Source organism: Miniopterus schreibersii, assembly GCF_964146895.1.
Source record: "Miniopterus schreibersii genome assembly, chromosome: 11".
Classification (NCBI taxonomy): domain Eukaryota; kingdom Metazoa; phylum Chordata; class Mammalia; order Chiroptera; family Miniopteridae; genus Miniopterus; species Miniopterus schreibersii.
Genome location: NC_138111.1, coordinates 70,986,923 through 71,012,408, shown reverse-complemented (window position 1 = coordinate 71,012,408; position 25,486 = coordinate 70,986,923). Strand labels below are relative to the sequence as shown.

Sequence of the window (25,486 nt, the reverse complement as noted above, 5' to 3'; positions counted from 1 at the left end):
GACAATCAGTCAATGTGTCTCTCTCACATTGATGTTTCTCTCTCTCTCCTTCCCTCTGTAAAGCAATGGAAAAAATATCCTCGGGTGAGGATTAAAAAAGTAAATAAAATAATTTAAAAATAAATAAATAATAAATAAAATGGAACAAGCAATATATATAAGGAATTATCCGAAGAAACAGTTTTCTTCAGCCATTAGAAATACAAGATTTATAGACCAAAAAAACTACAAGAAAAAAAATAATAGAAAAATGCAAGTTGTAGAACAGTGTTGTGTCGATAAGCCCAGTTGTATTTAAGAAATCCAATGTAAGTGTGTGTACACACCATGTTTGCATATACCGACTGTGAACAAAAAAGGGCTGTACCTTAAACCTGGCAGCTTGGGGGTGAGGAGGGGCATGGCAGGCCTTACAAACTCTGTGATGGAAAGTAACCACACAGGATAGTACGAACATAAAAAACATTCTTAAGAGGGTCATGGTGGTTAGTCAAGTCTCAGGGCTGTAGCATTCTTGATAAAGGTCAGTTTTTACCTTAAGTGAGCCTTGTGTATTGTCTCTGTGCATCTAGGGTAACATATCTTTGAAATGTCACTAATTTTCTTTCCACACCCTGAGAAGGTGAAACCAGACCCAATGGGTCCAGGCTGCCTGTTGCTACTTCAGCCAATTAAGCAGAGAAAAAGTTGAATCATTCATGAATGTTTATTTCAATAATGCCAGCAACATGGGAGAACAGCAGGATTTGTTCACATAAAATCTGCTCTGTCTGCCCGGCCACCCCACCCCACCCCACCATAAGCCAGTTCCTTATATTGGTTAGAAGGACAAAGATTACTTGGGGAAGTGGGCAAAAAGGAGTAAGAATGGGTTTAATGGTTTACAGGTTACAGGAAATGCGGGCTGGGGTTGCAAAACGGCGGGGCTCCTCTGGGATCCCTTTGTTTTGGGAACAAGGAAACAGGTTGTTATCTTTCCATGACAAAAGGAGAATGGACCGCATTCCAAGGTCAACTCCCATGTTTGGGGTGCACAACTCCCAGCCAGGTTAGAAAGTGCTTTTTCTAATTAGAACAGAACAATCAGTTTACAGGACATGCTCAGTATTTCTTGTAACTACAGCTAACAATCACGGTCAACAGAGCATGACTAATATTTCTGCCCCCAAAAGGCACACCCACCAGCACAAGAGCACAGACCACCGGAGCACAAGCGACTCCGCGCAGTCACCGCACCTTGTTGCCTGCACACCATCTGTTTATTGTTCATGTTAACTACCGGCGCCGACCGATGGAGCGGAGCGCGGATCTGCCCGCTTCACTTTTGGCGCAGGCCTGGGGCCCACCGGCAGGCCTGCTCCCCTCGGCGCCCTGCGGCCCGCGGGCTTCACCTCACCTCCCTCCGGGCCGATGTATAAGGCGAGCCACGAAACTGCCATTCTCTGCAGCCTGTTCTCCATCGGGGAGATTGCTCCGGGCATGTCCTCAAGTTTCGGCCCAAATAAACTCTTATAATAAAACGCTTCCGTAGGTCGGCCTTCTGTTGGACACCGAGGACACCGGGAGGCTCCACACCTACTGCTGTGGGGCAACACCCGCACAGCTTAGTCCGCACGCGACACACAGTGAGCGCTAGGGGCGAGCTGGCTATTTTAATTCACGTTTCTGTATTTTTAATGATAACACATTCTGGGGTTACTTAGTAATTTGAAAGAAAAGATGATGGTTTTCAGTGACATTCAGGACACTCCCTGCGCGCCCATGCCCGCGCCGGGCGAGGGCCTTCGCGCCCTCCCTCCCCCGCAGGGCCCAGGGCGCGGCCCGGCGGCGACGGCCGCGCGGGAACCTGAGTCCCAGGCCCACGCGCAGGCCACACCCGGCCCCCGGCCCCCGGCCCCTGCCCGCGACCCTCGGCGCGCCCAGCGCGGGAGCCCGGCCCCCCGCGCGCAGCCCGGGCGCCGAGTGCGCAAGCGCGGGGGCGTTGCCCGCGCTGGTCGCCCCGCCCCCGCCGCCAATGCGTCACTGGGCCGCGCCGCCCGGAGACCCGCCTCCCGGAAGGAAGTGCGAGCGGCTGACGATGGCGACGGCCGCGGAGCAGTGGGTCCTGGTGGAGATGGTGCAGGCGCTCTACGAGGTGCGCTGGGCTGTCCGAGTGGCCCGCGGCCACCCCCGACCCCGGGGAAGTGGGGACTCGTGCGGGCTTGTGGCCGGAGGCCTGGGCGGGGTGCCCCGGCCGGGCCGAGGGCTCGCGGCTCTCGCCGTCCCGTGGAGGCGGAGGGACCGGCCGGAGCGGGCGCCGCGGCTCTGGGTCTGAGCTCGGCGGGCGCGGAGCGGCTCTGGGCCCCCTCGGGGCGCAGGGGAGCAGCCGGCCCTCAGAAGCCAGAGCTGGGCCCGGGGCCCGGGGCGCGGGGCGGCGCGCCGCGTGGGAGGCCGCCGGGCGGCCGGAGGCGGCCGCGGAGCCGGGGCAGGAAGTGGGGGGACCGGTGCAGGCTGAAGTTCGCTTTCACTCAGGGGGGGGCGGAAGAAGCCGAATGACTTAGGATCTAGGAATATGAAATACCCGTAGTTTGTCGTTTTTTCCCACATGTTCCATTTTCTATCTTGATAGACAACTATTTTAGTAGATCTTTAAAGAGTGGTCAAATTTTTTTAAAGGCTAGTTATTTTAAGTATGTCAGATAACATGAAATCAAAATGCCAGTCTCAGCGAATGTTCATTTGACATGTATTTAACTGAACGTCACCGCAGAGTCCAATAGAACTTTCTGTTTGTTCTCTCTTTGAGCGGTTCAGTACAGGAGCCACTCACCACATGTGGCTATTAGGCCCTTGAAATGTGTAAATAATTACCTGGTGACAGTGGCTGTGTTATTGAACAGCAGAGATCAAAACCCCGGGACTAGCGCATTGAACAAACAGGCAAACGTCCTTGTGCTTATAGAGCTCACAATCATTTATCGTGAATCTCAGTTTTCGTTTGGCAGTTTTTAACTTAACGTTGCTGCTTACTGCATGGGTGATAATCGTGTCTGCTATTGCAAGACTTATCAGGACTTGCTGACACACAGCTGACAGGGCATAAGTGGTGTCCAACATTAGGTTAATTTTAGTTAAAAAAAAGAAAAAGATAAGAGCTACTAAAATCTGTTTACTTTTGTATAAATTAATAATTTTCTGTGTTTGCTCTCTTGTTGAAAACTGCATAGTTGACCAAGAGTGACACTTGGGAGAAGTCCTCCAGGTTACATTTCCAGGAAAAGAAGCTGCATTTGTGGATTTTATTAATTCACTAGGCAGTTAGTATCTCAGTTTTTCTTAGGATGCTTTCTTTGTGTAGAGGGATGTTTAGTGACTTGGGCAGATGTTTGCCTACTGGAATCCAGTTATTGAGAAAACCAAACATATTTATACTAGAGTCCTTATTCCTAAATGAATTATATTCAAGGGGGATCCACAAATTTTAAAAAGTTATCTTAAAGAGAGATTTCTGTTCTTGCTCTCAATTTCTGTGCACTTGGTGTGTAGAATTTGAGGAGTCCTGTGTAGTGTACCCAAAAAAGAAGAAATAATGTGTATATGTTTACCAAATGTAAACAGTTTGAAAGTTATTTGTACATTGACCTGGAATTTTTCAGCAGTTTTCCTGTCTCTACATTCTGGACTCTTTTTTAAAACTGTGGTGAATCATCACCACTTCCTTTCTGTCTAACATTTGGAAATAATTTGTGTTTGTTTCTAAATACCTCATTTAAATTTTCCAATGACAAACTGTTGGAGCAGAACACCTTGTAACTGACTAGGGTTTAGTTGCTTTGTGGAATCTCCCATATGCACTTTGTGTGTCTAGTTGGACAACAATTAGAAGTCACGTCGGCTTTATCCTGAAAATGTACAGCTGAAAAAAGACATGATACGGATAATTTTATTAAGGTATCTTTATGCCTATTGACATGGAAAACACTACATACTTTTGGGGAACTACAATAGAAAAAAGACCTGCTGTTCCTTTAAGCATTTATAAGGTCTTTTTTCCTCTGCCATGTTACATGAAGGAATTAAAGAAGCTTATCAGAAAAATACAAAATATGTAGTAAGATGTGCAAAATTCTCTCTAAGAATTGTGGAAACTGGTTTCCAAATAATTTTCTTAACTCCCCATGGTAGACGGAGTTTTAGAAGGCTTGTGAATTTGTGATATGTTTGTTACAGTCATTTCCCAGCAGTAAAAATTTAAATTACCTATAGGATTTCATAGTTGATGTTGTTTCACATTTTGGGATTCTGTGTCATTTATTTTAAAGATTTTTTTCTAAAGACATTTTAAAGCTGCAGTATTAGAGATTTTTTATGTGTAGGAGAAATTGCCTACTGTTAGAAATGGGAAAAGCAATGAGTAGAAATGAAAGGAACTTTGAAAGTAAATATTAAGAAATAATAGGTTAAAGGTCATGGGAGACAGTATTTGTAGGTGCATTAAATTGTATATGCAGGTTTTAGAAGTGTTCATTTCACTTCTTTTGTTTTTGACTCACTCTTAGGCTCCTGCTTACCATCTTATTTTAGAAGGAATTCTAATACTCTGGATAATCAGACTTCTTTTCTCTAAAACTTACAAATTGCAAGAACGATCTGATCTTACAGTCAAGGTAAGAAATTAAATCTATTTTATTATTTGGTGTATATGATAGTTGCTACGTCTTTCCAGAAAGGACTTGTGGCCAACTATATGCTAAAATCTTTTCTGTAATGTAAGGAAATCAAGGAGAATGAAATATAGGATAGGCAAAATATGGGAAAGCCAAGGACCTACCCAAAGGAGTAGCATGTTGCAGACTTCTCTGCTTTGCTAGGTAGGGTAAACAGCAGTCTTACGAGTTGATGATGAAAGGGAAGCATGGGCAGCTACTGTATTTGCGATTTCCATATGCAGGATTACATGAGTGGCTCGTGAAAAGCCCCACTATTTCTGAAGCCTGTGAAAGTTTTACTGGTGGTCTCTGTAAAGGAAATTTGGATTTGGAAAGAATCTTCCTCACTCCACACTCCCTACCTCCCCACCCAAATCAAATTTTGATGTGTTCTGTATGGTAAGAGTGGGTGACCGCAGCATAATTTCGGTCACTCGGATTGTTGTGCTTGGGAGGCAGGGATCTTTCCCTCTCCCTCGCTTCTTTTAATGACTACTTTGTGCGATTATCATGCCACAGAACGAACACTCTTCCTATAGCATTGCAGTAAGACTGGGCCCTGCAGGCCAGAAATCCTGTCCATACTTTTTCCTTTAGTATTTAGGAACTTCTTGTGAATGGTTAGGTGGGCATGAAACAGATTTCTAGCCCAGCTTTTTAAAGGGGTTGATTAATCCAAATATTCTTAGTTTTAGTTTAAACATATCAATCCACATATATACATTTTTTAAAAAAGAGTGATAGGTAAACATAATTTTAGAATAATCCTCTGAAAGCAGACTTAGCTAGAACAAGATTTAGGAATTGCTGACATCTGACCCTGCCAGCAGTGGAAGGGAGGAAGCTGAGTGTTGTGAGTGAGAGGTGCCCTTCTCAGTTTGATAGAGCTGCACAGGTTCTTGCATGGCATTGCATCTTGAGTGGATTCTAACATCTGCACGGTAGCAAGGGCACAGTGTGCGTGATGGACTCCAGGCTTGTGCTTGTTCGGGCTGCTGTTCTCTTCCCTGAGGTCATTGGCAGAAACAGATGAGAAATTTATTGGTTGATTTATTCAGCCAGTATTTTTGAGTGCCTGAAAATCAGATGACTGTGCTTTTGGCGCTGCTCTGGAGTTGCCTACCAGGAAAAAATGCACAGAAGCATTTATCGGAAGTGTGAGACTAGAACTATTGAGAGGGGGCCTATTTGCGAGGCAAAAATTGCTGTGGCCATCATGTTAATTTAGGTGCCTCATCTCATCCTGTACATACAGACCACATTTTCAGAATTACTTTTTTTTCTGATTCAAAAAGGGATAAGAAACACAAAATAGTCAAAATACTTACAATGCATGAAGTAACAGATGCAAGGAATAAGGTAGCTTTTTATGAGAAATTCCAAACAAAATCCCATTACAGTAATTATAAGAGTTTTTTTTTTCTGTATTTCAGCTACACCTGAACCCTGCAGATGGCTTGTAGGACAGTGCTTTGTGATCTGGTTGATCCCTTCCCATGATGGCCACCTCTGTCTGTACTTCGGGTGTGGCTTTCTGTGTTGTCTTGGAATAGAGGCTGAGCTGACTTAGCAGAAATCATGCTTCTCACCCTTGTATTGTAGACTTTCTTTTTGTTTCGCAATCAGTATAAGTTGTACTTCATACTTCCCACAGTGAAAAATTCTGACTATAGCCCAGCCTAGCGTGGCTTAGCAGTTAAGCATCGACCTAGGATCCAGGAGATCGTGGTTCAGTTCCTGGTCAGGGCACATGCCTGGGTTGCGTGCTTGATCCCCAGTAGGGGGCGTGCAGGAGGTGGCCAATCAGTGACTCTTCATCACTGGTGTTTCTATCTCTCTCTCTCCCCCTTCCTTTCTCTGAAATCAATAAAGATTTATGTATATATTAAAAAACAACAAAAACACTATAGAAATAAAGTTTTCTTAAATTTTCCAGTCACTCGCAAAACTACGTGGAAAAAGAGCCTTTAGCCTATGATAAGAGGTGAGGAGGTTAAGTGCCCAAAACTCAGAAGTGATTCTGTTTCATTTCTAGCCACAACTAGAGCTCTGATTCTAGCAGTGTGTTCATTATGACGGTTCCATTACAACAGACAATTCAGATATTGCTGGAGTCACTGTCCCGTGACTAGCATTGTGCTGTTTTAACGCCTTTTCTCCTGTAGGAAAAAGAAGAATTGATTGAAGAGTGGCAGCCAGAACCTCTTGTTCCTCCCATCTCAAAAGACCATCCTGCTCTCAACTACAACATTGTCTCAGGGTAAATCAGTTTGCTCCCAGAAGGACTTGGGTCTGGTTTCCTGTGGGTACACTCGCCAAAGTAACAGTAGTTTAGTGGTGCTACTCTTTCACCTGAAAGAAAACATTTAGAAATCTCTGCAGATCAGAAACTACCTGCTTTAGTTCCCAATAGAAAATGTTCTTTTAGGAATGGTATGGGCATATTTTGTAGTCTCCAATTTGGGCATTGCTGTTTGTCCCTTTTTCTAAAAAAAAAAAAAAAAAAAATCTCTTTTTCAATACACGTGCGTAATAATATGTCAAATGGTCAGACGCCCTTAAAGTGAAAAGCCTAGAGTAGGCAAATCCATCAAGTGAAAAGCAGCACTCCTTCCCACCTGGTTTCTTTCTGATTTTAGGTCTGTTGCAGGTTTCCTTCATAATATATTAACAGTATGCTGACACTACTACTACTCGATTGAGTAATGGTAGAAAACACCTGTGGACTCGCAGTATGAATTATGAAACTTAAGCTCACTTATCCTGCCCCTCTTCTTGCTTCCAGTGTCTGATCTGGTTTTATTTTTAGTTCTTCTATTGGTTATCTTTGTTTTTTTTATGTGCTTTTTAAAATTAAAAAGTATTTTTAAAATACAAAAAATATCAGACACATATTTATTAGCCATTCAGAATTAATAGGCATTTTACTGTCTTTACTTGAAATCTATTTTTAAAAAGAAAAAAAACATTACAAATATAGCTAAAGGAACCCTTTCCCATATGTCACTCTTGCCTCCCAAACACGATCACCACTACCTTGAAGTTGGTGGGTGTTTTTATTTTTTCGTTTACATTAGAGTGACAAAGACATTCTTCTACGTGTTTTTTGATTGTGTTTTCCAAACTGTCTTTTTGGTTTGTGACTTGTCTGGAATTCACCTTTGTACATGGTTATACAACTTTATATTTCCCCATAGAGAAATATCTTTGTGTAACTTAGTCGTTTGTGGGGCAGGTGCTGTTGTTTGCCAGGTAAATATATACACACTTCTCTTGAGCTCTAGATTCTCTCACTGGCCTAGTTGTCTAGTCTCAGCTGTGCCAAACCCGACATTAATGGAGTCCGTCATACTTGTTTCTTCCTGGCAAAGCATTCTCCATTCTCCCTGTTTCTAAGTTCACTTAGCCATTGACAAACCTTTATTCACCCATGTAATCTAATGAGGTTGTGGCTTTTGATTGGGAAGGGTTTTATTTTCCCTCCTTGCCATTCTTTGAGGCCTTGACTGTGGAGCTGTCTTTCTAGATTGGCTTTACTTGCTTCTGCAAGGTGACCCTGAAGAGTCTTACCCTCCAGGATTCCTCCTTGCATGGGGCACAGGTGTGAGCCTACTGCTTCTCATGGGAAGCTGCTTTCCTTTCCTGTCCCAAGTGCTGGACAAAATCAGATCCCCATGCCTGTGTCATGCTGCTTCTTGCCTGTGCTCAGGGGCTTTGGGTGTGCTTGTTCTTGATGGTTTGATTTCTCTGTGACACAGTTTTTGTAGAATGGCCTCAGCTTTCACAGCAGCAACCATCACTACAGGCTTGTCTATGTAGGTGTTTTGTTTTCTCATCTTTTTGTGGGTGCTGAACCTCCACACAATGGATTCACAGTCACAATGGGTGGAAAGAGAAAGGAGTCCTTGAAGCCATAGGGAAGAAAGAAGAAACCCTTAGAGAGCACCTCTTTGGACCAGGCACTTTTGTATGACAGTTATCTTGAGAAAAAGGTTCTCCCCCCATTTTACAGATGAAGAAACTAAGATTTACAAAGCCCTGGTAATGTCCACATGTTTCTGAAGCCATCAGTAGCCACAGGGCAGATGGGATCTGTCTGACTCACTCTACAATCCTTGTTCTTTTCACTGAGTCATCTTGGCCATTTGTGAATTTTTATATGCTTTTGTGAATTTACTTGAAGTTGTCTTTCATTTCCTCCCTGGTTTCCTAGCATCTTTTGTTATCTTTCTCAGAGAAAACCAGTTCTGTTGAAACATACCAATGAAAGCTGTTTCTCAGTCTTTTTTGGCTACAGTACCTTTTCTGCAGACCAATGCAGATGTGTGGCTGAAACATGTTCCAGGCACAGTCCTTTCCAGTACTCTAGGCAGTGCCTTCAGGTAGTACCACTCCATTCTATTCTATGGTTGTAACTGACTCAGTTTGGTCTTACAACTGTTTAATTGCTCCTGACCTGTAGCTTGGCCCTATACTTCTGAAGCAAGGCCTAAAGCTAATAATGTTTGTCAGCAAAGGACTTGATGGGTTGTCTGCTTGGGAGCTCACCTCCTGTCCCAAGCATACTCACTCAGCTCCTGTGGAGCTGGCCACTCTGTTTCCTTTAATATGTGTGTGTGTGTGTGTATGTATGTATGCATGCATGCATGCACGGGAGGAATTTCTGTTAAATAGTATTTCAGCATTAACTTTAGAAATTGGTTACATATCCCACATATTCTTTTAGTGGCTCCCTATAGATAACATTTATTTGTAAACCACTTAACTGTAAGATCATAACTTGCTCTGCCCATTCCTGCCTTTGATCTTGTTCTCTTTATATTTCTCCCCCGTTTATCTTATCCCAGAATTTTTCTGAGATACTTTATTTAGCTATTCTTTCTTAAGTGAATTATAAAATCAAAAAAATATTTGCCATCCATTCATTTTGAAATTCTAGCTTCTTAAGTGTACAGCAGGGTAGCCTATTAAGAACAGAGTTACTGACCGAGTATCTGATTTTAATATATGGTTGTCTCATTTTACTTTTTAAAAGTAAAAAGTACAAGAGCTAGGAGACCGGAATGCAGATAGGGTAGAGTAACATCACTGTGAGTCCCATCTGCTGCCAGGGTAGTGTAGTAGCATGTGTGCTGTGACAGGTGTCAGCTGAGTAAACCATTGTCATCTCTCTTCCCCAGCCCTCCAAGCCATAGCATCGTGGTGAATGGAAAAGAATGTATAAACTTTGCCTCCTTTAATTTTCTTGGATTGTTGGATAACCCTAGGGTCAAGGTAAGTAGCACCTATGCTGAAGTGGAAAGATAGTATGACGGTGTAAGAAACTGGACATAAAAGACAAATGCAGAACACCAGAAAGGGCTGTAAGTTCCTGCCATTACTGTTTTATGGAAGAGCTGTGACCTGCATTTCCACAAAGGGTGCAGGAGTGCCATTGTGGCTTAGTGTTGTATGAGCCAGACCTGGTGATAGTTGGAGATGTGTCTAGGAAATTGTTTCATTTCCTGTTGGGATTGTTGGCCAGTCAATATTTTTGAGTCCAGACTTATGTCCACAGATGCCCAAAAGTATAAAGGCATTGAGTTAACCAGGATTTAATAATTGAGTTAATAGAACATTTCCATGTTTTAAGTTATAACCCTGAATTTTTATGTCTGCTTTTTATATGCTGTTGTTAGGATGTCAGTTCTAAGACAGGAAGTAAAATGAGGGAGGGAGGGAGGAGTAACAGGGTTGAAGAACAGGACATGCAGTTGTGACCTCTTACTTTCTCTTCTTCCACAAAGGCAGCAGCTTTGGCATCTCTAAAGAAGTACGGTGTGGGGACTTGTGGACCTAGAGGATTTTATGGCACATTTGGTACGTTTGTGTATTTTTCAGACTACTGCTTTCAAGAATTAAAATTCCATTTGATTTCAAAACTCCTTGGAAAAGATATCGTTACTTAGTTGTGGTGTTAAGTTGGTGAGTGCTATTTCTTACCTAACTTTCTAGAACATTGTTGTTTGGAACCATTGGTTGGGGTTGAATGTCACTTGTGGAGAAGAGCTGTAGTTCCTTTAGGTGTGTAGTTCTTAGGTGAAAGCCTGAGCTGCTGTTTCATGTGCTCTCCCCCCCCCAAGGGGCATTGTTGTGAGGAGACCCAGTTTGTTTCTGTGGTGCATGACAACTGTAATGGGAAAGGTCCGGTGTGGGTGGCTCTGCTCTTCATAATTGTGCAGGAACTGGGATCTTCCCTGTCTCTGCTCCAGCGTGGAGGTCATCATCCTTGTCTGCATGGCTGCAGACAGGTGGCAAGTATGGGGGAGCAGGAATGCAGGGAAGCAGTACCCTTTTAGGCAGGTAGGTGGCGCCTCATATCACTCTCTCCACATGGCACTGGTGAGACAATAACCTAGGTCATGCCCCGCTGCAAAGAGGGCAGGGAAATAGCTCTAGCTGGACAGCCACCACATGCCAGGGAGAAAGGTAAGAACAGATTGGGAGGCAATAGACTATGTAGCTCTTCTTTCTTGAATTAAGATGAAGGATCATTGATTTCCTTGGGTATGGGTACCCTGGGATAGGCTAAGTAAATAGTAGGATGAGTATGTGATTTCAAACACTGAACTTCCCTAACTGAGATTTGTCAAAGACAACCTTGGCATTTTCTGGTTGTGTTTATTAAATGTATATTGTTCTTCTGAAATTTTTGAAAATGTTAAATAATTTTCAAATGAGTATAAAGCCCAGGAAGTCTTTTGTCTTCTGTCCTCATTTCTGTTTCTGGGTGTGTGTGTTTCTTTAACAGTTACGATGTTTTTATTTAAGGGAGCACCTTTCTTTATTCCTTAGCAAGTTCAGCGGTTAAATTATTTACATTGGAAACAGGTGACAGGAGTTAGTGTCCAAGAATCCTACAGCTGGAAAGGATTTGAAAATCTTGTACTCCAGCATTCCAACTATTCATAAGACAGATAGAAATCCCAGAGAGGTTAAGAGACTTCCTCACAGTCACACAGTTCATTAACTTCTGCCCTAAAACTAGAAACCAAGAATGCTGACTCCTAGTCTTTTTTTTTCTCTCATTTAATAATCCTTGTCTTAATATTTTTTAATTTTTCAGTTATAGTTGACATACACATATATTAGTTTCGGGTGTACAACATAAATTTGTATAACTTATAAAGTGATCACCCCGATAAGTCTAGTATTCATCTGACTGCATACATATTTAGTATAACATTATGACTATATTCTCTATTATATCTCTTTTACTAACTTTATAACTGCCAATTTGTAGTTCTTAATCCCTTCATCTTTTTCACCCATCTCCTGAACCCCCCTCCCATCTGGCAAGCATCAATTTATTTTCTGTATCTATGAGTTTGTTTCCATTTTGTTTGCTCATTTACTTTGCTCTTTAGATTCCATGTATAAGTGAAATTATATGGTATTTGCCTTTCTCTGTCTGACTTACTTCACTTAGCATTTTACTAAGTCCATCCATGTTGTTGTAATTGGCAAGATACGTACATGACTTCTTCTTTAGCCATTTGTCTATTGATGGATACTTTGGGTTTTTCCCATATCTTGGCTATTGTAAATAATGCTGCAGTAAACATAGGGATGCGTATGTCTTTTTGAATTAGTGTGTTGGGTTTTTTTCTAATAATACCCGGAAGAGGCATTGCTGGGTCCTTCTTTGGCTCTTGTTATAGCCTTGGTTTTAAAGTCTGTTTCATCTGATATAAGTATTGATACCCCAACTTTTCTTTCGCATTTCCATTTGCACGAAATAACTTTTTCCATCCCTTTATATTCAGTCTGAGTCTCATTCAGTCCGAAGTGATTCTCTTGTAGGCAGTGTTTGTAAGGGTCTTGTTATTTTTCCATTCAGCCACCCTGTATCTTTTGATTGGAGCATTTAATCCATTTACACTTAAAGTGATTATTGATGGGTATGAAATTATTGCCACTTCATTATTTATCTTTTTTTCCTCCTCCTCGTCCTGTCAGCATTTCCCTTAACACTGGTGTGGTGGTGATGGACACTGTTAGCTTTTTGTTGTTGCTTGGGAAGCTCTTTATCTGTCCTTACATTCTAAATGATAGCCTTGCTGGGTAAAGTAATTTTGGTTGTAGGTCCTTGCTTTTTATCATTTTGAATATTTTGTGCCAACCCTTCTGGCCTACAAAGTTCCTGTTGAGAAAACAGCTGACAGTCTTATGGGAGCTTTCTTTGTAGCTAACTAGTTGCTTTTCTCTTGCTGCTTTTAAGATTCTCTCTTTGGCATTTTAGTTATGATGTGTCTGGTGCGGGCCTCTTTGGGTTCATCTTGTTTGGAACTCTCTGCATGTCCTGGACCTGTAAGTCTTTCCTTCAGCCAGTTTAGGGAAGTTTTCCATCATTATTTCTTCAAATTGGTTTTTAATCCCTTGCTCTGTCTCTTCTCCTTCTGACACTCCTATGATGCAAATGTTAGTAGCTTGATGTTGTCCCAGAGGCCCCTTAAACTATCATTATTATTTTTTTTAATTATTTTTTTCTTTTTGCTGTTCTGATTGGGTGTTCTTTTGTGTCCTTATATTCCAAATTCAACCCTCTGCTTTATCTAATCTACTGTTGATTTTCTCTAGTGTGTTCTTCATTTCAGTTATTATATTCATTTCTGACTATTTTTTAAAATGTTTTCTATTTCCAGTTTTGTGATTCCTATCCTTTTGTTAAAGTTCTCATTGAGATCATCTAGCATCTTTATGTATTTTGAAATCTGTATCTGGTAGATTGTTTGCCTCCATTTTGTTCAGTTCTTCTGGAGTTTTATTCTCTTCTTTCACAAGGGCCGTGTTTCTTTGTCTCCACATTTTGACTGCCTCTCTGTGTTTGTGTCTACATTTCATGGTCTTGGTAGTGGCCTTATGTAGTAGGTGTTCTCTAGCACCCAGTGGTTCTGTCTCCCTGGTCACCTGAGCTGGGTGCTCCAAGAGTGTCCCTTGTGTGGGTTGTGTATGCCTCCTGTTGTAATTGAGCCTTGATTGCTGTTGGCACATCAATGGGAGGAAATGACCCTCAGGCTGATTGGTTTTGAAGACTGGCTGTGACTACAATAGAGGAGCTGTTGTGCAGGAACTCACCCTACACAGTAGGATTCACTTTAGTGTGGATCTAATGCCTACCAAGTCCATCCTTTTGGTGTGTTGTTTGTAGAGATGGTTGGGTGGTGCTCTGATGTGGTCTGAAGCTGGCCACCAAGTGTGTTGGTTCTGGAGCCTCTTGGGAGGCACTCTGGTGTTGCCCAAGGTCAGCCACTGCCTCTGCCCTCCCCAGGGCCACCTGATAGGAGCTAACAAAGTGATCTACATATGGTCACCACTTGTGCTTGGCTTGGAGGCACCTGGAAGAGGCGAAGCTCCATGATGAGGCTGGCTGCTAATACTGCCAGACTTAGGGCTGCTTAGTAAGAGTTATGGTACATGCTGAGGCCAGATGCTGTTTATTTGGGGTTTGTGAACCTTTGAGGAATTTAGGAAAGTCCACAGCATGAGACAGTACTGGCCTATTGTATGAAAAAGCTGCTAAAAGTGGCTTTGGTGGACAGCAAATGTGATAGGGCAGGATCTCAGGGAATTACAGTGTTAGCCAAGTTGATGGAGACTCAGATAAGGTGCCCGCCTGCCAACTCTAGGTGGGGGAAGTTATGGGGACTTTTCTTACTGGCACTGGAACCCTGGGCTGGGTAGTCTGGTGTGGATCTGGGAACCTCAGGGGGACCTCCGAAGCCTAGATATCCCTCCCCATTTTTAACCTCCACACGTAGGTATGGGACTCTAGCCCATTCTGCATCTTTGCCCATGGCTGCTTCTGTATCTCCTTAGTTATGGGACTTCTGTTCAGCTAGCCTTCAGGTGGTTCTCAGTGATAATTGTTCTGTAGTTTATGCTAATTTTGATGTGGTTGTGGGAGGAGGTTTACCTACTCTGCCATCATGATTAATGCTGACTCCCAGTCTTTTTTTTTTTTTAATCCTCACCTGAGGGTATTTTTTCCATTGCTTTTCAGAGAGAGTGGAAGGGAGAGAAACATCGATGTGAGAGAGACACATCATCAACTGGTTGCCTCTCACATGGGCCCCAACCAGGTTAGGAAGCGAGTCCATGACCCAGGTACTTGCTCTTGACCAGGAATCGAACCTGGGACTCTTCGGTGCTTGGGCCAATGCTCTAACCACTGAACACACCAGCCAGGGCTGACTTCCAGTCTTAAAGGCAGGATCAAAGACTAAAACAAGCTCTGATCAGTCTTCTTCTTTGCTCTAGCCTAATGCAAACATGGGTTGTTTGCTTGGTTCTGATTGGTTGGGAATGAGTTCCTTGATTAAGATTAGAAAACTAGGAAAGGCATTTTTATGAGGTGGTTTGTTGTAATCTGGTCAACAAGGCTTTCTTTCTATGATCTGCCTACTGGGATAAAGAAGGTGCTTTCCTAAAAGCCTCTCTTTCTAGTGAATTTTCTTTGCGTGTGTGGCATTGGCCTCTGCTTGGGAGTTAATCTGAGATGACAAGAGATTTATTGCTAAATCAAATCATGAAAAACAAATGTTTCAAATCTTCAAGACTAGTTTCCCCAAAGCTGTGGAAATACATTGTTAGAACAGCTCAGCCAGCTTGCCATTTGGTTCACCTGAAATTTACTGTGCATAATCGGATGCTGTGTGCTTCCAGACATGGGTCTTCAGATGGATAGTTTTAAATTAATTTTCTTGATTGACTAATTCAGTCCATGGTATAAACTTCAATAAGTTTATAGAGATAGTGAAAAGTTTTCCCTTTCCCACTGCCATCCTACCCCTAAAAAAGACAGTTATGATCAATAGTTTCTTAACAGTTCTTCTGGAGACTTTTTCTTGGCATATATAAACCACTTCCATACATATATATTTCCCCATTTTAAAAATAATGGTCGCATACCATACGTCCTTTGCCTTGGGATTGGAATGACTGTTTTAAATTGGATTTGATCTTTCAGGTGTGTGAATGTGGCAGGCTCCTCTGTAAATGAATGTTGGTCCCTTGGTCATCTTATCCTAACTGTAGTTCAAGGTTCAAACAGACCGTCGTCTGGCAAAGGTTGAAGATTAATTTGCCGTGTTTTTGTGACAAGACACTAAACCTATAGCTTGGAGTAATGTGTAATGTTCTTTAAGTACATTGTCCTTCCAATAAACTTGTCTTGTTCCTTAAGAGTTGCCCATGTTTCCTTGTCATCTTTTTCCTTCCCTCAGATGCCTGTTTATATTTTTCCCGTTTTGGTTTTCCAATAGGATAGTTTTCTCTCTCTCCTGTTCTGGAAGTGATCACTTAAATTACTGTAGTTATATTAAATTGCCTTGAAGTTTCAGTGTTAGATAATGTCAGAGAAGCTACCTGAGGTCAGTAAGGCTACATTTTAAATATCTCAAATACCCCGAACAATTAACTTATCCTAAAATATTTAGGATACATTTGCCCTTTGCATCGAGTAATGATGCAGACTTGGGGACCTGTCCTTTTCTTTGTAGTTGCTTGTGTATTTGTGTGGCCAGGGTCTCTTTCTCTGGATCCCCGAAAGGTTGCCTTTAATTTTGTCTTTTCCTTTTTCCCGGACGTCTCACATTCAGGCATCTGTTTCCAAAGATGAACACCCTCCCTCTTTCATCTCTTTTCTCAACTTTTCAGATAATAAATATACATCACTTGTAAAAGCACATTTCCTTATTAAAACATTCTCTCTTTTTATTTCACAGTAACATATTAGATAATATTAGGTGATTAATACAGAAAAAGAAAATCAAACAACAGTTGAGTAAAAATTCATCTAGTTTCTTAGGCTAACTGTTCTCCTGCGTCCTAAAGGCCTGCAGGTAGAACTAACGAAGTTCTTAAGATGGTCTGTAAGGACTGTGTGACGAGAAGTTTTCCGGCTTTCTCATTTTGTTGTTTTAATGTGTCTTGTAGAATGAATGGAGCAAGTAGTTTTATCAGATTGTGGAGCCTTCTTTCCCTCTATGGGTAATGGAGGCCCAGGGCCCTTTGATAGTTTCTCTTGTTAAGAACTTCTTTGTTTATTTGTTTTGATTATAATATAAACATTTCATTTGCCAGTGGCCTATTGCTGGTGCCCAGGATCTGCTTTGCATATATGATACCTACTTGGCTCAGGTCTTAAACTAGATCAAAAGGCAGTTAGTGGTGGGGTTCCATGGTGAGAGAGTGGCATTTGATTGTGTTCTAAAGCCAACAGCAAGCAGTTGTTCATTTGTTTATTTTTAAAGATATTTCTCTCTCTCTCTTACAGCAGTCAGCTGAACCATGACTGCATGTTTTAGTAGGAAGGGCATTGGGTCATAAAATTCCCAGATCTGCCCCTTCTCCCCACCAGTCATGGGAGGGCTTTCACAGGGCGGGGGAACAGTCCTTGTTTGCGCCGCTCAGAACATTTTGGTAAGAATTCCATAAGATTCTGTGAAAACATTTTGAGAAACATTCAGCACTGTATTTATGTTCTAATGAGTGCATAAGTGATATTATCTTTACTTTTACGAAAAACTGTTCGAGTCTCAAGGGATTTAAAAAAAACACACCAGTGTGTAACACAAACATGGAGCCCTCAAGAGAAAATGTAGTTGGTTGATTGTTTTCTAAACTGTTCTAATGTTGCTCTCTGCTCTTAATCAGATTAAGAGGAGATAGAACATAAATGGAAAACTGAACAAGTGACTTTAAGATAAGGTAGTCCTGAAATATCTGGGATTTGGATAAATTAATTAGAAGACAGTGTAACTTTTTACTTTTTAAAAGAAAACTTTTTTTTTAATTCTAGAAATATTCGTTTAATTGAACGAACACACAGCCTATTTATTGCCTTTTCCATGCCAGGTATTGTTCTGAGTTTTATAGACATTAACTCCAGAGGTTCTCAGAACAACCCTTTGTGGCAGGTACAACCATTACCCGTTTGATAGAGAAGGACCTGAGAGGCACAGAGCAGGTTGCCACAGCCAGGGCCTGTACCAGGCATCCTGTACTGCCTCTGCCTCCCGGCTCTTCCTTTCCGGTGAAGGGGCAGGTACAGCCAAGGGCAGCCAGCGCTAGGAGAGAGAGGCTTTCTGGCCGCCTCCCACCGTGGCCTCTTACTTACCGTGTTGGTTCCAAGCAGTGAATCAGAGAACATAGTGCTTGCACTCCATGCACGTCTATGGCACCAGTTGGTGAAATGGGTCCTGCACGTAGAAGACAGACTTCAGAAGTTGGAGAACAGGCTCTGGCAGTTTTCCTGTTTGCTGCCTCCCCATTCCCTTGGGTCAAGAGTTCCTTCCTTGCGCAAAGTAATTATCATACATCAGGAGACATTATGTAACTTACTCATATTTGCCTGTGACAAAACTCGCTTCGCAGGGCTGACATCAGTGTCTTTAGGTAGGAGCAGGAGAAGGCCATTCTTCTTTAAATTTTTAGGACTGAGAAAGAACCAATAAATGATTGATTTATTATATCGAGATTCTTTTTACACTTAATGGCCAGGACCTATATATAATGATGAGAGTATTACTAATACAGTTTCCATCAACTTGGTAAAACCTCCGAAGCTTTGAAACAAAGCCAGGTTTGTTTACTGTCTCATTGTTAATCAGGGAAAAGATTTCTTTAAACTAAGTCTGTAGTGTGATTTAAGGCCACATTTGTAGTCAGCAAGAGTAGCTTGCACCCATGGCTCAAGTTTCCTTATGAAATAGAGATTGGGTTAAAGTAGTGCACGTAGCTGGGGTTGCCGCCTACTCGCTAAGTTGTGAAAATTTGGGGTAGCTAGTCCAGTTTAGAGGCAGCATTGTGATTTGAAGGAGGCCTTCCACAGGGGACCTGCCTTCATGTCTGATTGAAAGTGAGAGGTGGCAGGTGGTGGGGACCTGCCTGTAGGGAGGCACTCAAAGAGCACTAGGGAGGAGGTCAGCCACCAGGGGGGTGGCTGGTCCTCTAATGCTTTTCTGTTTTCTTGTTCTCGCCAGATTTTGCTTGAAACCTTCCATTGGCAGCATCTACCATTGAAGGACAAGCAGTCAGGTGCAGGGTCAGATCCTTGAACTTGTGGTGTTGATGTCACAGATCTGATACTTGAAGAGCCAGATACCCCTTTGGTACCATTTTGATCAGATGGGATACATTCTTCTTTGTTACTGTAAAAATCCCAAATGCATTTCATATTGATAGAATGAAAGCGTCATTCTACCAATGCAGGGTGATTATAACCAATTAGTAATGAAAGTCAAATGGTTTTCCTGTGTTTTTTCTATAATAGACTTTGTTGGTATATGTATTTTAACTTATAAATGGGAAGAAATGTGAGATAGGATAAATAGTTCATTTACACAGTTTCATAATATCCTATAAGAAATCTGTAAGTAAAGAGGGCTTCAGTTTCTGGATATCACTACTGAATTTTCTAATTCCTTGCTCTGTCTCCTGCCATTCAGTTGGGGTCTGGTTTAGACCACCTGGGTCCTCCTGGTTTCTACTCCCACTTATGGTCTGCTGATGAGTGTTCCCTGTCTTTAGTCAGAAGTTGCTCTGGATGTGTTGTGGTTCTGAGTGTGGAAGGAACCCAAGTGTTTCAGACCAGTTGGTTGAAGGCATAGGATCAATTTGCACCTGCGCCCCGGCCTGGATTTCTCCGAGGACAGCTGTTGGGTGACTCTCTTAGCTATGTCACTAGCTGTGGCAGAAACTCTGGTTCAGTGCTTATCAGAGTATCTGTCTTTATGTGATATTCAGTAAATTATTAATAAATGAATTGAGAAGATTGTTGAATCTCCCTCATCTGACTACTTTTAAAAATGCAGTCCTTTGTGAAGTTACAACTTTTATAATTCTTAATTTTGCCTTCAGCTCGTTAGAGAGCATCACAGATTAGCCTGCCTCCTAAATCAGAGTGGGCTTACAGATTTCAGACACTCAGATGTGCGAAGAAAGTTGTTCCTTTATTTCCTCTAGCTGTGCTGACCTGCCTCACCTGTCCCCTCTGCAGTGGTGAGAGCTGGCCCTTGACAGCTCACCACATCCCTTACAGTGGGACTGTTTAGTCCGCTCAAGTCTAGCATTGTACCCAGCTAGTTATGCTGTCTCTTCTGTGTGTTTCAGTTCTTCAGGTCCTGTCTCTCTCCCCCTTCTCACCAAGAAGGCCCCTGAGAGGGTGAGGGCATACCTGTCTAGAGTGAGGAGCTGCAGGGCCCTGCGTTCTCCCTGGTCTCTGGAAGGGGTGCCAGTGCTGCCTGGAGGGAAGGCTGATGCTGAGGACGGTGGAGTTTGCAGGTCTGGAGTGGCCACCGGGCCTCAACATCTGTGCCAGAGGGCTGTGCCAGCCCATCAGCCCTCTGCTCCACCCCTCTCTGCAGACCGTCTAGGTTCCCTGCTGCTGCCTACACTTCCAAGTTCCCCTGAATGGCCGTGCTACGGTTCCCTCTTCCATGGTCTGAAAGTCTGCCTTTCCCATCTCTGACCTCCGTCCTTCCTCCCATGAAGCTTCAAGGCATCCTTCCTTATCAGCTTCTGAGTTCTCTTTACGCAGAATATGTGGTAAAACTCTGATCCAGCTCTCCAGGCTTGGGTCCTGCTATAGTTGAAGAGCTAAAGGAAGTTTTACAAATCTTTTTCTCTCCTGATAATGCCTCATTTTAAGACCACTTTGAAGTTTTCAGGTTCAAAGCCAGTCAATGCACTGTTTATTCTAGACATCACTGGTTCTTGCATCCTAGGGCATGAAGCCTCATGGCTCAGCCTGGGAAGGTGAAGGCTAAAGGGAACTGTGATGTAGGAGAGAGAGAAAAACAGCTTAATAATTACAGTTCCCGTTGCTACATCAGCGTTCTTCCTAAGCTCTCTCTGTAAAAGGACCATCTTTCTCTTGGAACTTTACATGTTAATTCCCCAGGGCAGAAACTCAGTCCTACAGAGTGATGGCAGGTGCTGCCACTCAGTACTTACCAGCTGTAGAGGAGTTACCACTGCTGCTCAAAGTCACTTTTTTTTTCTTCTTGGTTTGGAGCACTTTTTTACCAGTTTTTTTGTTATTTATCTTTACAGATACGCCTCTCCCTTTCCCCCCATTGATCCCCTCTACCCCGCATCCATCCCCCCCAGGCCTTCACCACACTTCTGTCTGTGTCCATGGGTTATGTATATATGCATATAAGTTCTTTGATTAATCTCTCCCCACCCACTCCCCCACCCCCGCCTTCCCACTGAGATTTGTCAGTCCCATGCTTCTATGTCTCTGGAGATATTTTGTTCCTCAGTCTGTTTTGTTTATTAGATTCCACATATGAGTGAGATCCTGTAAAACTGAATCAGGAAGAATCAGAAAACCTGAATAGGCCAATAACAACTGATGAAATCGAAGCAGCAATAAAAAAAACTCCGAGCAGACAAAAGCCCTGGTCCGGAGGGCTTCACAGGGGAGCTTTCTAATTCTTTAAGTTGTAGGGTTAGATAGTTTACTAAAAATGGTTTTTGACTTTTCAGGTAGGCCTGTAGTGCTATGAACTCCCCTCTTAGGACTGCTTTTGCTGTGACTCACAGATTTGGGGTGGTTGTATGTTCATTTTCATTTGTTTCCAGAACGTTTTTATTTCTTTCTTGATCTTATTGGTAACCCATTCATTGTTTAATAGCATATTATTTAGCCTCCATGTGTTTGAATGTTTTTGAGTGTTTTTACTGTAGTTGACTTCTAGTATCATGCCGTTGTGATTTGAGATGCTTGATATGGTTTCAATCTTCTTGAACTTAAAGAGACTTGTTTTGTGTCCTAACATGTGGTCTATCTTTGAGAATGGCCCATGTGCACTTGAGAGGAGTGTATATTCTGCAGCTTTGAGGTGAAGTGTTCTGTAAATGTCAATTAAATACATCTGATCTAGTGTGTCATTTAGTCACTGTTTCTGTATTGACTTTTTGTCTGGAGTTCTATCCAGTGATGTCAGTGGGGTGTTAAAGTCCACAGCTATGACTCTATTGCTGTTGATCTCTCCCTTAAAGTCCTTAAGGTTATTATTGATAGGTCCTTATTTATTGCCATTTTAATTCTTTATTCCTATGTTTCTCTCTCTATTTCTTATGATTACAGCCGTCCCTTTAACATTACCTGCAATGCTGGTTTGGTGGTGTAAACTCATTTAGCCTTTTTTTGTCTGGGAAGCTCTTTATTTCATCATCTATTTTGATGATAGCCTCGATGGATAGAGTAGTCTTGGTTTCAGATCCTTGTTTTGCATTACCTTGAATACTTCATACCATTCCCCTCCGGCCTGTAGTTTCTGATGAGAAGTCAGCTGACAGCCTTATGGGAGCTCCTTTGGGGATAACAGACTGCTTTCTCTTGCTGCCTTTAATATTCTTTCTTTGTCGTGAAATTTTGGCATTTTAATTATGGTATGTCTGGGCGTGGGCCTCTTTGGATTCTTCTTGCTTGGAACTCTCTGTGCCTTCTGAACTTGTGTGCCTTTTTCCTTCACCAGGTTAGGGAAGTTTTCTGCCATTATTTCTTCAAACAGGTTCTCTAACCCTTGCTTACTTTTGACCTCTTCTGACACTCCTGTGATGTGAATATTGTTACGTGTCATGTTGTCCCACAGCTCCCTTAGACTGTCCTCCTGTTTTTTAATTGTTTTTTCTTTTTGGATCTCTGATTGAGTGATTTTTTTCCTACCCTGTCTTCTAATTCGCTGATCCAGTCCTCAGCTTCCTCTAATCTGTTTATTCCTTCCAATGTATTATTTATTTCTGCTGTGTCATTCTTAACTTCCTTCATAATTTCCATGTCTTTTCTCATGTTGTTGAACATCCTTACAATCAGTATTCTGTACTCTGTATCTGATAGATTGCTTATCTCCATTTCATTTAGCTCTTTTTCTGGAGTCTTTTGTTCTTTCATTTGGGGCTTGTTTTTTTGCCTCCCCATTTTGGCTGCCCATTTGGGTTTGTTTCTATGTATTAGGTATGCCTGCTAGGACTCTCAGTCTTTTTGGACAGTCTCTGGTACAGGCTAATGTCAGACGCTGTTTGTGACTGGCCCTGACTACCCTATTTGGAGCTTTCAACAACTCTTAGCTTGAGGTCCCCTCTGCTGGGGCTAAGTGCATTTCGACAGGACCAAGTTTCCCACGAAAGTCTGTTTTTCCAAGGCCCAGGTCCAGAAGCAGATCAGGCAAAGGCTCAAAGCACTCTGAAGTCTGCCTCCACCTACAGGCTGATTAATCTGATTCTGTTAATGAGCAGCTGTAGAAACTTCACAGGGTGGGGAACCTGATTGCTATGAGTCTCTTAATGAGCCTCAGGCTGTAGAAACTCCATGGGGGGGTAGGGTGAGGTTTTCCAGCAGTAAGGAGCAATTGCTTCCCTCTCAGGCAAAAGCTGCTCTGAAGATAAATGTCTGCCTCTGCAGTATGGGGGAATGACTTCGCACAGGAATGCAGAGGGGTGCCCTTTGAACTCTATCTCCACAGCCCACAACTCTAGATTCTCCTCACACAGCTCTAGTCCACTCTGCTCTCCCTCTGCTGGAGCCCAGGGTGAGTGACTGACTACACACAAAACTCTGTGCATTGGCTCCATAAGAGGGTGCCTGCATTTCCAGCCATCTCTCCCTGGCAGACAGAAACCCTGCTGCTTTTCACAGCCAGATGTTATGTGGGTACCTGTCTCAGTTCTAGTGCTCTGGGCTGAGAAGCCCAGCCTGGGGTTTAGCCCCCAGAGTCCTCAGTGGGAACCCGCCACAGCTGAGATCTCCCTCCAGACCTTCAGCTTCTGCCTGTGGGAGCCCAGCGAGCCCTCTCGCTCCTCCGCACTTCCTACAGGTCTCTATGCGGTCTCCACTTTTCCTCCTTGGTTATGAGGGTGCTCTCCAGCTCGTCTTTTGTTGCAGTTGGTTATTCAGGATGGTTTTTCTATATTTTAGTTGTCATTCCAGTTCGGTCCTGGGAGAGTGTTGGTGTAGCTTCCACTCAGTCTGCCACTATCTTTAATCTCCAAAGTCACAGTCTTAATGTAGAGTGCATGGGTTTCTTTTTAAACGAACTACTTTTTCCCCGCCCTTTCCTGTTGAAAGCTGGTTGACTGTTGTCTTAGTGCCTGGGTTGGTACCTCTGCTAAAATTCAGGAAGTCATTAATAATTAATGCCCTGCATTGGTTGAAGGACTTCAAAGTTGATAAAGTCGCTGGGCCTTGAATTCTTGGTCTAGAGTGATATCAAAGCAGAACCCCAAATTGGAGCTGCCCAGTAACACGTTGTATGGACAGATGAGTAGCTGATTCACTCAGTTCACAGGTTTTAGAAGTATTGTTGGCCCAGAATTATCTTAATAGAGCTTAAGTAATTTGTAACTTAAAATCAATTACGTTAATAATTATACTTTATTTTTACCCTTTAGTTAGTGAAAAAGCTATGTGACAGTTTGTTTAATTTTTTATTATTGAAATAGATGTGCACTTGGATTTGGAAGAACGCCTAGCAAAATTTATGAAGACAGAAGAAGCCATTATCTACTCGTATGGATTTGCCACCATAGCCAGTGCTATTCCGGCTTACTCTAAGAGAGGGGACATTGTGTTTGTGTAAGTGACCTTTACCTACATTTCCCATCAGTATTCCTTTGAAAGTAATACTGACTCTCTTAAAAAATTCTTTTGTTAGAGGTTCTCTACCTAAAATAATACTGATTTTTTTGTTTTTAAATTCATAGTCACCCCAGCCAAGTAATTCTGCCGAATTTGTGAGACAGTCATTAGAAGGATGAGTACCAAAAGGTGTCAGCACTCATTTATCTTTCATTATGATTTTGTTATTGATATCGAGAAGCCAAGCCTACCATGGAGGAGGCCAACCATCTCCCTCCCCTGTGCAGCTCTGTGGCCATGTGGTATCCTTGTGAGACTGTGGTCACAACCCACTCATTGCCTGGCACAGTCACTCCACTTCTCTGCACCCCACCCCAATCCCTGGTCTCTACTGGTCTTGCTTCATGGCATGTTAACAACATAGAAACCGTGAGTCGAGGCTTCCTTCACTTCCCATGTGCAAATCTGCCCCTCACATGTATGTGCACGGGATGGGCTGCTGTTCACTGTGGAGAGGAAGGACAGAGAGAAGCAGTCATGGCTGACATAGCCCAGGTAGCTGCCACACTTGTCAGAGGCCTCTAGCCCAAGCTTCTTCATCTTTTGAGTAGACAATTAAATGACCCTTTTAATTTTAAAAATAAATTTACTTCTGCCTTTTCTCTCTCTTTTTTTTAACACCATAGCCAGAACCATCTTTTTAAAAAATGCAAATCTAATCATATCACACGTATAAGAGCTTCTGTTCCTGAAATAACGATGCAGGTCTTTATTTCGACCTTGCATGTTCTAGACTACTTTTTCAAGCTCATTTTATACCATTTTCCCTCAATTCGTTGTGCTGTAACCTCACCAGCCTTAAACACTAGTTTCCTCTCACCTCAGGGCCTTTGCACATGCTAAGTATATTGTTCCTCATCTCACCTGCTTAATTCCTGCTCACCCTGCACATGATATTGCCTCTGCAGGAAAGTCTTCCCTGACCTCTCAGGCTGCATGTGGAGAAGAGCTTACAGCCTGAGGGCTCTGGTGCCTCATGAATCCAAGGCCACTTGGCCGTCGATGCCTGTCAGAGTCCCTCTGCTCCTCAGGCCTTCTCATGTCCTCATGCATATGCAACCCCCCCCCCACTCTCTGCTCATTTTGCTTCAGACTCACTAGAATCCAACAG

The 25,486-nt window shown here is 42.7% G+C and overlaps 1 protein-coding gene across 1 annotated transcript in view; it reads left to right on the top strand.

Moving 5' to 3' along the window:
• Window positions 1-2,049: 2,049 nt before the first annotated feature.
• Window positions 2,050-25,486, top strand: part of SPTLC1 (serine palmitoyltransferase long chain base subunit 1) — a 52,202-nt gene continuing 28,765 nt past the window's right edge. The window contains exons 1-6 of the mRNA XM_081151158.1: window positions 2,050-2,134; window positions 4,539-4,646; window positions 6,854-6,948; window positions 9,869-9,962; window positions 10,475-10,547; window positions 24,180-24,312. Of these exons, the coding sequence (XP_081007284.1) occupies window positions 2,078-2,134; window positions 4,539-4,646; window positions 6,854-6,948; window positions 9,869-9,962; window positions 10,475-10,547; window positions 24,180-24,312 (560 nt within the window). The 5' untranslated portion in view covers window positions 2,050-2,077. The remainder of the gene's footprint in view (window positions 2,135-4,538; window positions 4,647-6,853; window positions 6,949-9,868; window positions 9,963-10,474; window positions 10,548-24,179; window positions 24,313-25,486) is intronic.